Source organism: Pelodiscus sinensis, chromosome 30 (genome assembly GCF_049634645.1).
Source record: "Pelodiscus sinensis isolate JC-2024 chromosome 30, ASM4963464v1, whole genome shotgun sequence".
Lineage (NCBI taxonomy): Eukaryota > Metazoa > Chordata > Testudines > Trionychidae > Pelodiscus > Pelodiscus sinensis.
This window is the reverse complement of record NC_134740.1, coordinates 3,686,943-3,703,816: the sequence shown is the minus strand read 5'-3', so window position 1 is coordinate 3,703,816 and position 16,874 is coordinate 3,686,943. Positions and strand designations below refer to the sequence as shown.

The following is a 16,874-nucleotide window of genomic DNA, read 5'->3' as shown; positions in this document are numbered from 1 at the left end:
AACCCAAAAAAGGGAGTAACCGGCGAATGGCGACTTTCGGCACCGAACTAAGGGTTAGTGCCGCTGTGCGAGGTTGAATTTAATTATTCAGGGCCAGGAACCCTAACCACCATCACAAGGACAAAATTTAGATCTACAAAGATCGCCACGGTGGTGGTAGGAATATCTCTGCCAAACAGAGACCAGCTAGATTTTTAGCTCATCCCGATAAACTCCAGTAGACAGAGTTTCGGGGGAGAAAGGGGATTTCATTTCAACCTCCTGGAAAGGAAAGTTGGGTTTTGATACGCCTACTGGAAGGGAATGGAACAATGTGATTACTATGGCTACTTCGACTACTGGGGACAAGGGACCCTGGTCACCGTCACTTCAGGTAAACCACTACCGTTTTCTCGATCTGGTTTAAATTAGATCCCTTTTTTGGGGGGACTTCTGGAGTAGCTTCATTCAGTCCATGGAGCTAGGTCTGTTTACACTCACCTCGGAAGGTGCCGGGAGGGATCAGATTTTGATGGGCTTTAAGGGTTGATTTCACCCCTGCGCATCATCAAAATATCCAATTTGAAGGTAAGGGTGAGGGATGTGGTATTTGTAGAGGCTCGTTAAGGTAATATATGGCCGTGCTACTATGGCTATGCCTTCGATTACTGGGGACAAGGGACCATGGTCACCGTCACATCAGGTAAATTTCTAAATGTTTTTCTCCTCCTTGCTCTTCCTTGAACTTGTTGCAGTAGAGTCAACTTCCAACAGAGAGTCGTCTAGTCTATAGACTTGACCCAACATCCATGGGGGTCTTCCCTTGACTTCAAAGGGCATCAGGTCCCATTCTATATGCTCGCTGGGGTACTTGCAGGAACTGCTGATCACAGTCACCTCGGGTGACTGTCTCAACTTGGTTCCAGTCTGAACAGAGTGGGGAATTTCTCAGTCAGAATTTTGGTCTGGCTCGATTGAGCGTATTTGTAAGACTGTCTTTTACTGAGTTATAACTGGTTTGCTTTTGACTACTGGGGACAAGGGATGCTGGTGACCATCACCTCAGGTAAACGTATAACCTTGATTCAGCCCCTCATAGTTGTAAGCGGTTAAATTTTATGTGGTCGGAATTTCACTATGACCCAACTGAGTATATTTGTACGGAGCCAATAGGACCACTCTTTACTGTGGTACTGGGGTGCTTTTGACTACTGGGGACAAGGAACTCTCGTGACCGTCACCTCAGGTAAATTCCTAACTTTTATTCCAGTCCTCGCAGAGGCAGGTTACGTTTTACGGGGGTAGAATTTTGCCTTCGCCTTGGAGGTGTATTTTTGAAGAGTTGTTAGGGGAATAGGTTACCGTGCTACGGCTGGGCTTCTGACTACTGGGGACAAGGGACTCAGGTAACCAAACTTTTGCCTTGTTTTGGAATTATATATTATCTATTTGTTCCTAACCTTTTACCCCGATGCTGTCAAACTTAACTATTACCGATCCCCGTTGAAGTCCACCGAAAAACTTATCCTTGACTTGCATGATGTAGCGCCAATGATATGGTGCCTTCTAGCCTAGAAATCTTTCAGTTAGTGTCTTGGGTCCAGGCACAAATCTTTAAAAGTGCTGTGAATGTTTCGCCAGTCGGGGAAAGTCATTTTTGGGCAGTGGCACATTGGGAGGAGGAACAATGTGTAATCCCTTCGACTACTGGGGCCAGGGGACCTTGGTGACCGTCACTTCAGGTAAAGAGGGAAACTTCTAAAAATTCTCCTTTTCTCCAACTTACGTATGAGTGTCTAACAGTATTTGTGGTGTGGGAAATTTAGTTGGAAGAAATTCTTTGTAAAGTTAGTTCAGACTTGATTCAAGGAGATGACTGACTTTCAACATAATGGCAGGAAAAATTATAGGTAGACAAATCGCTATTTGTACAAGGGAACAGGGAAGACATAGCTCTGTGTAACTGGTATTTCGACCACTGGGGTCAAGGAACCATGGTCACCGTCACGTCAGGTAAATATTTTCCATCCAATTGCCTTACCTGTTGATTCTCCTAAAGCCGATCATGAACTCTTCCAAATTTGCAAGCTTATTTCTTTGTCAGCGAGAATTCCTGTGGAATTCCAAGAGTTAGAATAAGCGTGTGGGTAGGTTGTTTTAGTGTTGCAAAGATAAATAGCATTTTTGGCAGGTTATCGTAGATCAATCTAGTGGTTTAGAAACTGTTCATTTGACAGGTCTTCTTCCAGGACAAGAATATAGTAGTGAAAAAAGTAGGGCTTAGATTTTCAGAGCCACATAAGTAATTCAAGTGGGAAATTAGATGCTCTAATTACCTCTGTGATGCCGAAAGTCCGCACCCCAAACTTTGGCAGCACAAAAATCCCGAAGTAGCCTAGGGTTTGGTATTCAAAAATCTCCTGTCACTTTTGACAATCTCCCTGAAATTAAGTGGGTAGGTTATTTTAAAAGGTGGATTTAGTGCCAAAGTGTGTCAGAGTTAAAATAATTATCATGGGATGTGGATCAAGACGATTAATGGTAGAATAGGGGCAAAACAATCCCAAGACAAAAATCACTTGACGGAATTAAGAAAATGAGAACGGGTTTTTGTGCGACCCAGAGAAGAGATTTGAGCAATGTGATTACTACGGCTTTGACTACTGGGGACAAGGAACCATGGTCACTGTCACAACAGGTAAAACTTTTTAATCATTTTAAACTCCAAAATATGTGCGGGCAAGTTCTAGGGAATGAACAAATTTTGAGTTTGATCAAAAGCCGACTCTTTTGATCAAAGATTCCCCCCCAACTTCTCATTGAGTTGGCTCTGGATCTGACCCAAGGGGAAGAAAATTAATAGCACTTTATTCGACTCTGTAAACTGATCTGGTATGAGACTAGGTGAACATTTATAGGTTCCAGTGGTTATAATTCACTACTAGGCAAGATTAGACAGAAAGCAGTGATTATAAATAGGACTAACTGGTCAAATGTTGATAGCCACTAAAGAAAATCTAGATTCCTTGTAGTCTATTAATAATCTGGAGGTGATTCTAAAGGAAATCGAGGGGAAACTAAGGCTAAATTGTTCAAATCAGAAAACTGAGATGAAAGGTGTCTTGTCAAACTGGACAATCAGTTCCGGCTTGTCAAGTGTAGAAGTCTATCTAAATTAACGCCTCTGTGGCTAAAAGGAAAATCAGTGTAGTCAGAGGTTTTTGTGCAAAGAGCATTCTCGATTTTATCGGTGTGACTACTATGGTGTATTCGCTAACTGGGGACAAGGGACCCCAGTGACCGTCACCTCAGGTAAAACTTTCCTCCTCTTTTCTAACGGCTATTACTGTTAACTGATTAAATTGATGAATCTTAGACCGTGATCAAGTTTTGAGACTCTTGAGACACTTTCCCGAAGTCCTGCAGGCTTTTTTCGTAGGGGACAAAGCAATCAGGCTAAAAATGAAATAATCGCTGATCTAAAAGGCAATTGAATCAAAGGGCTGAACCGGCAAAGCCAGTGTGTTTTAGCCATGGGGGCCATGAATTAGAATCACTGTGACTACAATGCTTTTGACGTTTGGGGACCAGGAACAATGGTGACCGTTACCTCTGGTAAGTTATCTCCTCGGTTTTATGCTGAGAATTAAGTCGTTAGTGATCAGGGGAACAAAATATTTTCCTTTTCAGGGTGCATTTTTTCCAAACTCAGAGGTTAGGAAGCATTTCTTAAACCCCCTTTAAATTCTGCAAAGACCTGTCTCTCCCTTAACAAAGTGGGTTCACTATAAAACTGAATTAACAGCTCCCAAACTCTATCTAGCCTGACCTTAGTGCCTTCCAAGTCCTTGGCAAAACGCCACTGACTGCAACCCAGCTCAGGATGTCTTTGTTACTAGTTATTTCTTTTCACCACGGCGTGTTAGAAATCATGACTAAAAAATGAGGGACTTGCCAAACGGGTAGACAGCTGTTATAGGGGACTAAGACAGAGTCAAATGCATTCATTATTTGGCATGCCAGGCTGATTCTAACGAACAATGAGGTTATTGACTAGGTTAGCAGAATGACTGTCTTTCTGTGTACGACCGATTCGATTACTGGGGTCAAGGGACCCCGGTGACCGTCACCTCAGGTAAATTCCAGGCTCTTACTTCTCTTCTGTCTTTGCAGTCTAATGTACAATGTCCTTGATTTATGAGGGTCTTTTATTTTTCATTCTCAAAACGGCTCTTTAAAAATGTGGGTAGAGCGAACCTCGGGACTGACAATTTCTTTAGTTCCACATTTACAAGGACGATTTTAAAAGTCTTTAGAGAGCATAGTTGGGGGTTTTTTTAACAAAAAAATGATGCCGGAATGGGGTCAGACGTTCTGGCCAAAGTCGGGTTAGGTTTTTGTACACTGTCTCATGGGGACTCCAGCAGTGTGATTACTTTGACTACTGGGGCCAAGGGACCATGGTCACCGTCACGTCAGGTATGAATTTTATTCCTATTAAAACGCTTATTATTTAACTTGAGATTTTTTTTAAAAAATTAAGTTCGGGGGGGGGTCTTTGGTCAGCCTCCTTTGGGGGGGCTATTCCCAGTGATTTGTGGGGACACAGTACGAATGCAATCTCCTTGCTAACGAATTCCTTTCCCCTAAAAACGGACTTAAATCTTTGAGGGTGCTCTTAAAACCATACTTTGTGGGGGGAGAAGTTTATGAACAGCCAGAGTCGAACAATTTAGTTCTGTGAGCTTCGCTTACTGGGGACAAGGGACTATGGTAACCGTGACAACAGGTAATGGATTTATTTAATAGTGTTTTATTACTCAGATCTCAGCCGGAGACATTGAAAATATACAATTTTAGGCAGCCTAGAAAATGAAGTGGTTCTATTTTGTTGACCGAGGGGGACAGAATCTAAATTTTAACTGTGAATTCAGTGAAAGAGATTCTGGGGTGGGCAAACAGAAAACGATTTGAGTGAGAAAACTCAAGAGAATGGCTAGACAGACTTGAAAGTCATTGCCTTGGAATTATGAAGTGACTCAATATGTCTCTCTGACCCTTGATAGATCAATTGGAAAAAAGAAAAAAACACGAGAAAGTGTTTTAAAGACAGAACAGAGCACAGATATTTAGACCTAATCAAAAATGTTTCTAATTAGTCATGTCAGGCTGTTTTAGAGGTTCCTCCAATTCAGTACTCGATACACTCGTTTAAATTAAGTCGGTTCCTAATCCCATTAAATAATTAATTAATTAGTCAATTAGTTAAATAGTCATCATGTCAATTAGTTAATTCATTAAATAGTCAATTTGTCAATGAGTCGATTAATTCATTGTCGGGACAAGGTTCTTGTAAAACTCTGACATTGACATGTCCCAGTGTGATAACTGGTTTGACTACTGGGGACAAGGAACTATGGTCACCGTCACCTCAGGTAAAGAATAATCTTTGTTAATCGTTGGGTTATTTCAGACAGTTTCGTTGCTTTTGCCAAGAATGTGACTCAACTCCTGTGGAAGTCAATGGGACCTTTCCGTTGGCGGTCCTGGGACTTGGGTCAAAACCTTAACCTGTCTTTCATAAAGCCAATGCTCTGACAAAGACCCAAAATGAATGCGGGTCCCTAGTGAATTTTATTGCTTTGAAATACTGGGTCCTTTTTTAAATTGTTATTTTAATGTCTTGGTAAAATCTCTTTTGTAGAGAGCGGCTTGAATTAGCCCCACACCCAGACCTGTTTTATTCTGATCATAGATTCATCCTCCAGGGCTTTGAATGACTCTTAAGATAGTCTGGCACTTTTTGAATTTCAACCCGAGTTGGGTTAAAACTCCACAAGGCTCCTAACTCCATTGGGCTCCTAATGCCACTAGGTTCCTAACTCCACTAGGCTCCTTTGAAACTTAGGGCCTGATCCAAATTCCAGCTGAGTTGGGTCGACCCTTCCAAGTCGATTTTCAATCTGCCTCTAATGGACTTCACTAGATTTTGGGGACTCAGCCCTTTGTCCTGATCATGGTTGGGCATTAAAACACTCCCTAGTTTGTTTAATATTAAAAATATTAAAGAATTAGAACATTAATATGATATTTAAAAATTCTGAAGAGAACGGTTGGGTGGGTAGGTTCCTGTGGGCCAGTATCCAATAGATGTTTCATTGTGATGCCATCTTTGAGTACTGGGGCCAAGGAACGATGGTCACCGTAACTTCAGGTAAAAGATTTTAACCCTCTATTTGTAAATGTTTGGAAGAGCAGAAATAGGAAGATAATCTAAATCTTTTTGCTAAAATGGGATTATCTCTTCTCGGGTATGGTTTAGGGTCTTACCCAGTTTAGGATTAAGAATTTCAGTCTACTTCTTAGTCTATTTTTCATTCATATATGAGAGAAACATAGATTGATTGATTGATTGGGCTTTTAACTCATCGTCAGACTATTTTAATTCATTAGTTGATCACTGATTTTATTAATACCAAATCCGCGAATACATAGGATTTTTCTCGGTGCATAATCTTAAGGAAAGCCAGTAAGAAAGCCACCCTTTTAAAATGCCTGGGGAAAATGTATTCGTGATCTGGTAATGAATTGTGGTCTTAATTAAATGCCAAGTAGATTATTAATATCAGCATTGATGGAACATTTTATTTCAATGATTCACTTGAATTTTAAACAGGGATTTCTAGTACAAACTCTATTCAACCTCTTTCTAATCTCTTGTTCTATTTTTTGCCATCTAATTTATTTATCGGTTTATTTAGTTAATCTGTCTCTGTAATCTTTCTGCGGTTCAAATCTATTTCTCTAATATTTCTGAGACTGTACCAAGTTCCGCACAATAACCCAAGTAAAAACTTTAAATTTTACCTTGCCTTCTGGCATTACAGACTCCAAATCTGGCTTAAACTTTTTAGCATGACAGGACTGGACTTAGAAATTATTTCTAAATCTTTCTATTAATATTCATTTATTGGTCCGATGTGACAAAGTTGGGCGGGTTTTTTTTCACATTATTGCTGGTGAAAAAGACAACTAAATAGAAGCACTAAAACTTGAAGGAAAATTTCACACAGCTGAAATGTAAGGCTCAAATGAAAATAGTTAAAACTCAATAATTATGTTATTTAAGTGTTAAGCCCTTAAATGCTTCAGATGCTGTTGAAATCAGATTTAGACTTATAAATCACTTTTCAAAATTGTACTTCTTGTCGATGGACAATTTCTAACAGAATCCAGCAAATATCTTTAAAGACACGGAGACAAATATTTCATGGTTTGTTACCATGTGGGAAATTTTTAGTAGGTTTTTCATTTTTTTTATTGTTAGCAAATGTTATGGGGAAAATTAGTAGCCGGATTATTTATTTGCCCTAGAAATCTTCCCCACAACTTTGTTGTTATGCTTCATTTTAAAGATCAAATAAAAGATCTATTTTCCCTTGGGAGTGCAAACCAATTAATTATTCTCTATACGGACTTGACTTAAATGTACTTTGAATCAAGTGAGGATTGTCAAAGCTGTTTAAGGGAGTTAGATGTGGAGCTGCCAATGTCTTTCATGTCTTATTCAGCCTCATTCCATTATAAAAGGGGTGTTAAAATTATTAATACTTAAAAAAAAAACCCAGAGAAGCAGATTTTTGATACCCGGTAAGTAGTACTTTAGTCCTGGAGCAGTCGTGTTCATATCAGCAAGACTGCTGTTGGATTAAAGTGCTCTTCTGTATCTCTCCGAATCTGAACTCACAAAAATTAATAAAATAAAATAAAAGTGTTCTTTTTGAGTTGTCGATCCAAGATGGCCGATTTCGGCCTACAGGATCCTTGGGTGGTTTAGCCTCCAGGTGGCTGAGGGTTCGTTTTTCAGTTCCGTTTATTTTTAGACAAATGTTCCCATAAATAACTGGTCGGCTCTCAAAAACATCACCCTTTCGGGGTCAGTTTTGCATAATAGCCCAGAAGGTTTCGAACAACAAAGTCACATCTGCTGGGTGCAAAAATAACGTCTTAACAGGTGGCTGAGGTCAACATGTTGATACAAGTCTTGAGCTAAATTAAGCTTTTGGTTGTATCACTTGAAAATATTGGCTACATCTCCCTGCCAATGACTTCGAATAATAATTATGATGTAGCAATCTACTGCTTTGTATTCAACAAGAATAATTTAATTCTGCTTTTTTAGATGTTCTTTTAGGATAGGAGAATAATTGGTTTAGCACTTTCCTCCTTTTTCAGAGAATTAATTTACTAATTCTTAATCAATCTTATAATGAACAATAAGAATAATAAAATCATAGATATGTAGGGCAGAGGGGGAAACCAGGGACTGGTCTGTTCAGCCCAGGCTGAAATAAGACTAATTAGATTAACTGATTTCTCAATCAGTTTAGCAGTTTCTTAGTTTAGTTCTTAAAAGTTTTGTAGCAGGAAACGGGAGAGAAATATTGCTTGGAGTAAAACAGATGTTAATATCTAGCCAGTTTTTTTAATTTATGCAATTAGATAAATGAACTCATTTTAGGGCAGTGTAATTGTAGCTAATAATATTAGATTGATCTCTAAATTTAAATATAATTTGATAGCTCAAAAACTTTTTGCAATGGACTTTTAAATTAATAAAAATTGCCTAATTGCATTTTTTATCCATCGGATTAATTAAATGGAGGAACAAACTTTAATCTAACAGGATTGAATTTATAAAGTTTACTAGAATGATAAACGAGTTTTAATCCAATTTAACTTTTCCTGAGTAGAAACCAAAAACCATCAACAAACTTTTAATTTTAATTTTATTTTAAATTTAATATCAAAGACCCAGAGTGGAAAGAAAATAAAGAAAATGTTATTATTTTCCAAATCAAAACTTTATGTGATATCAAATCACATACAAGTTATGGAAAGGAAAATGTTTTTAATTGAGAATTTTTTAATAATAATCTTGTATTTCAAGAAAAAATATTTCCATGAGCATTACAATCCCAGTTCAATTTTTAAAGAAAATATTATCAGACATTTGAGATATTTTTACCAAGACATAAAAATTACATGGAAGACAAGAGATATTTAAGAAAAAAAATCTACGAGGCAATTAATTAATCGATCATTGGAAATGGAATATCAAGAAAGACATAAAATGCCATCTCAACAGGGACCCAATTGGTAAGAAACCTAATTATTTTTCTGAATTTTTATCTGTTTCTAATGATGTTGAATTGATGCAAAAGTCCTTTAATTTCCCACTAAATCCTGCCTTAAAATTTATTTATTTGTTTTTCTTCAACCTATTTAGAAAATAACATTAGTTTTTCTAGGAAAGACCATTTTATCCTGCTCCTCTATAGATACATTTTTATGAAAACTTTGCTAGATATAATTTCAGGTTGGCTTTTAAAATTACCTCACAGTTTGGCAGTTAATAATTATATAGGGAGCAAAAGAAAATATAGTTTTAAAGAAATGTTATTGTTACTGATTTACAAATACTAATTTTGATTTATTAATAATATTTCAGAACCATTATTGATTAAGAATATATAGTTTATTGAATTAGTAATTATTAGTTAATATGGATGTATTAATACTACCGAAATCAATGTTTATTTTGAATACTGTACAGTTCACCCATGAATATTCTATATACATTATTTTTTAAAATACTTGTGTGCAAAAGTGAGAAGGGTCACTATGAATTTAGAAGAAGTTAGTGTTTTCTAAGTAATTATCTTTGTGTTTGTCACGTTGGGGAGGGGGTAAAAGAGAACTGTTAATGAAGTTGATTTTGAAAGGTCAGGAATTTTTTTCAAGTATTTTAGAAGTCATTAGGGATATTCTTGTCGAAGAGAAGAACCCAGAGCTGTTTGACTTAGATACAATTAGAAATGCAGCGGGTGCTTTAATTTAGGGAACAATTTCCTTTGAAGGGGAAAAAAGGCAGCTTATTAGGAATTGAGATGAAACGAAAAAGCTTCGTTTTAAATGATTTCCTTCCCCCTCATTGGCCGGTATTAGCACAGGAGACAATATAGAGAATCTCTCCAGATATTTAATTACAAGTTCCCTCCCGGAGTGCTTCATGGATTAGCCAGAAATTGCCAATACTAACTAAATTTATTAATTGAATAATGCTTAGCCACCTAGCACGATGAACTTTACGGGATTAATTAGGGATATTTCTTAACGAGTTTCTCAATTTTTTTAGTCACAATTTAATTGAAAAATGCTGACAGATTGAGGTTGCAAGGGGGGCCAACTTGGCTTCCCCCAACCCCGGGGTGGGTGAACAGGGGGCCAGGTACCTGGTGGTACCTAGTCCCCCAGCTGCATCTGTAACTGACCTGGTCTAGGTTAGCAGGAGTCGGGTCCCTAGTTTTACTGGGTCCCGCCAGCTGGTTCTGTCACAGCCCCAGGCTGGGTAAGCAGGGGGCTGGGTTCCTCATGGAACCGGGTCCCCCAGCTGGCTCTGTACCAGCTCCTGGCTAGGTGAGCAGGGGGACGGGTTCCTGGAGGTACCGGGTTCCCCAGCTGGCTCTGTACCAGCTCCTGGCTAGGTGAGCAGGGGGACGGGTTCCTGGAGGTACCGGGTCCCCCAGCTGGCTCTGTAGCAGCTCCAGGCTGGGTAAGCAGGGGGACGGGTTCCTGGAGGTACCGGGTCCCCCAGCTGGCTCTGTAGCAGCTCCTGGCTAGGTGAGCAGGGGGACGGGTTCCTGGAGGTACCGGGTCCCCGAGCTGGCTCTGTAGCAGCTCCAGGCTGGGTGAGCAGGGGGACGGGTTCCTGGAGGTACCGGGTCCCCGAGCTGGCTCTGTAGCAGCTCCTGGCTAGGTGAGCAGGGGGACGGGTTCCTGGAGGTACCGGGTCCCCGAGCTGGCTCTGTAGCAGCTCCAGGCTGGGTGAGCAGGGGGACGGGTTCCTGGAGGTACCGGGTCCCCCAGCTGGCTCTGTAGCAGCTCCTGGCTGGGTGAGCAGGGGGACGGGTTCCTGGAGGTACCGGGTCCCCCAGCTGGCTCTGTAGCAGCCCCAGGCTGGGTAAGCAGGGGGATGGGTTCCTGGAGGTACCGGGTCCCCCAGCTGGCTCTGTAGCAGCTCCAGGCTGGGTAAGCAGGGGGATGGGTTCCTGGAGGTACCGGGTCCCCCAGCTGGCTCTGAACCAGCCCCAGGCTGGGTGAGCAGGGGGACGGGTTCCTGGAGGTACCGGGTCCCCCAGCTGGCTCTGTAGCAGCTCCAGGCTGGGTGAGCAGGGGGACGGGTTCCTGGAGGTACCGGGTCCCCCAGCTGGCTCTGTACCAGCCCCAGGCTGGGTGAGCAGGGGGACGGGTTCCTGGAGGTACCGGGTCCCCGAGCTGGCTCTGTAGCAGCACCAGGCTGGGTAAGCAGGGGGACAGGTTCCTGGAGGTACCGGGTCCCTGAGATGGCTCTGTAGCAGCTCCAGGCTGGGTAAGCAGGGGGACAGGTTCCTGGAGGTACCGGGTCCCCGAGCTGGCTCTGTAGCAGCACCAGGCTGGGTGAGCAGGGGGACGGGTTCCTGGAGGTACCGGGTCCCCGAGCTGGCTCTGTAGCAGCTCCAGGCTGGGTGAGCAGGGGGACGGGTTCCTGGAGGTACCGGGTCCCCCAGCTTGCTCTGTAGCAGCTCCAGGCTGGGTGAGCAGGGGGCCGGGTTCCTGGAGGTACCGGGTCCCCGAGCTGGGTCTGTACCAGCTCCTGGCTGGGTGAGCAGGGGGACGGGTTCCTGGAGGTACCGGGTCCCCCAGCTGGCTCTGTAGCAACTCCAGGCTGGGTGAGCAGGGGGCCGGGTTCCTGGAGGTACCGGGTCCCCCAGCTGGCTCTGTACCAGCTCCAGGCTGGGTAAGCAGGGGGACAGGTTCCTGGAGGTACCGGGTCCCCCAGCTGGCTCTGTAGCAGCTCCAGGCTGGGTGAGCAGGGGGACGGGTTCCTGGAGGTACCGGGTCCCCCAGCTGGCTCTGTACAAGCCCCAGGCTGGGTGAGCAGGGGGCCGGGTCCCTGGAGGTACCGGGTCCCCCAGCTGGCTCTGTACCAGCCCCAGGCTGGGTAAGCAGGGGGCCGGGTCCCTGGAGGTACCGGGTCCCCCAGCTGGCTCTGTAGCAGCTCCAGGCTGGGTGAGCAGGGGGACGGGTTCCTGGAGGTACCGGGTCCCCCAGCTGGCTCTGTAGCAGCTCCAGGCTGGGTAAGCAGGGGGACGGGTTCCTGGAGGTACCGGGTCCCCCAGCTGGCTCTGTAGCAGCTCCTGGCTAGGTGAGCAGGGGGACGGGTTCCTGGAGGTACCGGGTCCCCCAGCTGGCTCTGTAGCAGCTCCTGGCTGAGTGAGCAGGGGGACGGGTTCCTGGAGGTACCGGGTCCCCGAGCTGGCTCTGTAGCAGCTCCAGGCTGGGTAAGCAGGGGGACGGGTTCCTGGAGGTACCGGGTCCCCCAGCTGGCTGTGTAGCAGCTCCAGGCTGGGTAAGCAGGGGGACGGGTTCCTGGAGGTACCGGGTCCCCCAGCTGGCTCTGTAGCAGCTCCTGGCTAGGTGAGCAGGGGGACGGGTTCCTGGAGGTACCGGGTCCCCCAGCTGGCTCTGTAGCAGCTCCAGGCTGGGTGAGCAGGGGGACGGGTTCCTGGAGGTACCGGGTCCCCCAGCTGGCTCTGTAGCAGCCCCAGGCTGAGTGAGCAGGGGGACGGGTTCCTGGAGGTACCGGGTCCCCCAGCTGGCTCTGTAGCAGCCCCAGGCTGAGTGAGCAGGGGGACGGGTTCCTGGAGGTACCGGGTCCCCGAGCTGGCTCTGTAGCAGCTCCAGGCTGGGTGAGCAGGGGGCCGGGTTCCTGGAGGTACCGGGTCCCCCAGCTGGCTCTGTAGCAGCTCCAGGCTGGGTGAGCAGGGGGATGGGTTCCTGGAGGTACCGGGTCCCCCAGCTGGTTCTGTAGCAGCTCCAGGCTGGGTGAGCAGGGGAACGGGTTCCTGGAGGTACCGGGTCCCCCAGCTGGCTCTGTAGCAGCCCCAGGCTGAGTGAGCAGGGGGACGGGTTCCTGGAGGTACCGGGTCCCCCAGCTGGCTCTGTAGCAGCCCCAGGCTGAGTGAGCAGGGGGACGGGTTCCTGGAGGTACCGGGTCCCCGAGCTGGCTCTGTAGCAGCTCCAGGCTGGGTGAGCAGGGGGCCGGGTTCCTGGAGGTACCGGGTCCCCCAGCTGGCTCTGTAGCAGCTCCAGGCTGGGTGAGCAGGGGGATGGGTTCCTGGAGGTACCGGGTCCCCCAGCTGGTTCTGTAGCAGCTCCAGGCTGGGTGAGCAGGGGAACGGGTTCCTGGAGGTACCGGGTCCCCCAGCTGGTTCTGTAGCATCTCCAGGCTGGGTGAGCAGGGGGACGGGTTCCTGATGGTACCGGGACCCCAAGCTGGGTTTGTAACACACCCAGGCTGCGTAAGCAGGGGGCTGGGTTACTGGTGGAACCGGGTCCCCGAGCTGGCTCTGTACCAGCCCCAGGCTGGGTAAGCAGGGGGACGGGTTCCTGGAGGGTCCCCCAGCTGAGTCAGTGACAGCCCCAGCCTGGGTGAGCAAGGAGCTGGGTCCCTGGTGGTATCGGGTCCCCCCAGCTGGCTCTGTACCAGCCCCAGGCTGGTTGAGTAGGAGCCAGGTCCCTGGCCGTCCTACGTCCTGCTCTTGAGTCTGTAACAGTGAATGGCTGGTTGATCTGGGCCGGGTCTCTGTTGCTACCAATTTCCCACTGATTCAGGTTGATATCACCACTGGGTGGGTCTAAGGCTTTCTAACGTTCGAAGTATTATCTCGCTTCCAGGAGTTAGTGGTTTCCGAGAGCATTGTGTTCCATACAACACAGTGTCTTTTTGGGGTTCAGTTGGAACGGTTCTCCCTTCTCCCCAACAGTTGTCACCCTTAGTAATCCTGAGCCAAGTCCTGGCAGGACGTGGTACATTTCCATCCCTCAATTTACCAAATCCGTTAGTGAGAGATGGCACATTTGGCCCTGGGACAAGACATCCCTGTTCCAACCTATTCCTGGCCTTTATAGCAGGCCCCTCTTGGATGCCTCTCCGTCCCTTTTGACTCGCGGCCCTAACGTCGTACTGGTTTTAGTCTCCTGCTATATTACTAGGAGGGTTCAAAAAGTTTTTACTTGGTTCAAAAAGTTGGCCGGTTCCTCCCAGTTGTGCTTTTGTCCTGAGTTGGCCAAGATTTGGAAGTAGAACGAAGGTGAAGGAGATAGGCACCGAGTGGTTTTATGGTTGGTGTGAACAGGGGGTCGGTTGGAATCAGCAGATCCAGGCTCCCCGTTGGTGAAACTGGGCGAATGCCATGCTTGTGTGAGGCCAGGCTGAGGGGAGGAGCCGTGGTGGGAAGGAGGTAGCGAGATGGAGAAGGCAGGAAAGAATCAAGGGGAGGGTTGCTTTAGTGTCACAGATGCTCTCGTTCATACGTGGTCAGGTTCTCCAAAAACCTCTCGTGAATCTGAGGGGTAGAAGTTGGTGTTGAACCTCGTAACATTCCTGCAGGGTGGGAGAGACTTTGGAACCCTCTCACACGTGGGAAGAACTGGGGCAACACTCCCAAGAAATCGGGGCTATCTACATTAAAGGGAAACCAGGGCCCATATGCATCTACACAAAAGGACTGGTCTATATTTATAAAGAGTTTGGGGGGTGTATTGTGGGTCTACAAGGGGGCCGTGTTCCTCTGTGTATAGGGCGTGATGTGCCACAGGTCTACAATATGGACCTGGCACCATCTAGGCCAGTGTTTCTTGAAACTTTTTAAGATCGAGGAACACCAAACAATAATTTTTTTTATGAGGAAGACCAATGATTTTTGTTGAGAAAAAAAATGGTTGAGGAGAAAAAGGGTCAGGGGGAAAGTAATTGAAGAAAAAAAAAAAGGTCACCTGCCCCTTTTAGGGCAGCCATTTTGAATTCTGTTGTTCTCTGCGGCACACCTCCAACTGCCTCGTGGCTGAGTCTGTAACAGCCCTGGGCTGGGTGAGCCGTGGAACACAGGTTAAGAAACACTGATCTAGGCCAACTTCCAAATCACACTTGGAAGCTCTCCTAAAACATCTGCTCCAGGGATTATTATGGGACAGGTCTCTGTCCGGTGTTCCATAGGAGGTGAGGCTAAATGCTCATGATGGGCTCTTCCGGCCTTGACTCCTGTGACTATTTCAAGAGCATCAGATGTTATAGGAGCATGTAACGGAGACTGAGACCTTCTGCATGGAGGACCTCGCGGCGTACAGCTCAATGGGGAATACTGCCCATGTTGTATTCACCACAACCAAGTGTCGAGTTTCTTTCTCCAGTTTGGCAGCTCCCTGGCATGCCCCATGGACATGCTCTAATGTCTCTTCTCTGCCCTTCTCCTCCTCCCCATCCCGTCATTGTTTTGCTCTTCAGCCAACCCAAGGGCCCCAGATCTCTTCCCGCTCTTCCCTTCCTGCGGGTTCGACCCCAGCCAAGATCCCGTCGTGCTGGGCTGCCTGGCTAAGGATTTCCTTCCGGACTCAATCACTTTCTCCTGGAGAGACAAAACCAGCAACCTCACCAATGCCATGAAGAACTACCCCTCCACCCTGAACACAGTTGGGACCTACTCCACCGTCACTCAGTTATCGCTCTCTGCCTCCAAAGCAGAAGGGATTTTCTATTGCAAAGCCAAACACCCAAATGGGGAGAAGGAAACTACACTCCCAGCATTTCCTCCCTGCTGTAAGTAATTGTCATTCTCTTCTTCTGGACAATATACACAATAATGTACCAACCCGCATACAGACTCTGGATAGCATCTAGCTACCCTGGGGAGAGGCTCATCAGAAAAATCACCAATAGATGTATTCCCGAGGGTTTAATCCCCACATCTAGGAGGGGAGCAGGGTCTAGTGGTAAGAGCAGTAAGGACTGTGAGGCAGTACATCTGGGGTCTATCCTGGCTCTGGGAAGGGGATGGGTACTATTGTGTCAAATCAGAACAGGACACAGAAGAGGACTCTTGAGTTCTCTTCTCAATTTGGGCATTGACTAGTCAGCTGGGAAGATGTTGGCTCCTGCATGGTGGGTCATTCTATTAGCAACCCCGTTCAGCTGAGGGGGTGGAGCTTGTGATTGTGGGTGGAGCTTATACATGGGATACCCCTCTGCAGTTTGAGCAGTGTAGTGGAAACTGGTGTGGGTGGCAGCCCAGTTCAAATATTGGCCAATAGCAGGACCCATCCAATGGAAAGGAAGAGACACAGGCCCTGAAACTCCCCTACACACCCGATCACCTTTGTGCATTCATTCTGCACTCAGAATGGGTGCCATGTTTATGTGTGATAAATCTGTCACCCCCACCCTTTGTTTTTGTCTTGCATCTTAGCCCCCGACAAAAGCATCATGAACATATTCCCCCCGGCCAGAGACCAATTCCTGGAGCCCTATAAAAATTCCTCCATCACCTGCATCGTGAAAAATGTCTGCGGCTCGACTCTGACCTTCAAGTGGCTGAAGGACGGGGTGTTGGTCAGAACTGATAACGTCACTGACTCCAAACCCTTCCACAGCCAGCTGACCGTCACTGAGAAAGAATGGGACGGTGGTCACAAGTACAGCTGCAAGGTGGAGGGCAAGAATTTCAGTGACTCCAGGAACACGAGCAAGGTTTTTGAATGCGGCGGTAAGTCACCTGTCCTTCTGTCCTTCTTTGAAATTAATCAACCCCTGCCTCCACTCAGGGGATGTCCATGGAATCCCAGTGCTGAGGGAGTGAGGGATTTTTTCAAGTGCTCATCACCTGTAGATAAGGGAAAATTTTCCAAAAAGCATCTCTCCCAGCTATCCCTTCTGAAAAATGTGGCCTTAACTCTGCCCTCACTCATCCCCCACGTCCTTGATTATTTTGATCAGCACGGATCTCCATGAGACATTG

At 46.0% G+C, this 16,874-nt stretch overlaps 1 protein-coding gene across 1 annotated transcript in view; it reads left to right on the top strand.

Annotated features, from left to right (window-relative positions):
- The first annotated feature begins 215 nt into the window (after window positions 1-215).
- The window catches only part of LOC102455582 (uncharacterized), a 63,067-nt gene continuing 46,408 nt past the window's right edge, over window positions 216-16,874 (top strand). Inside the window, exons 1-3 of the mRNA XM_075911910.1 lie at window positions 216-373; window positions 15,368-15,679; window positions 16,326-16,622. Coding sequence (XP_075768025.1) covers window positions 304-373; window positions 15,368-15,679; window positions 16,326-16,622 — 679 coding nt within the window. The 5' untranslated portion in view covers window positions 216-303. The remainder of the gene's footprint in view (window positions 374-15,367; window positions 15,680-16,325; window positions 16,623-16,874) is intronic.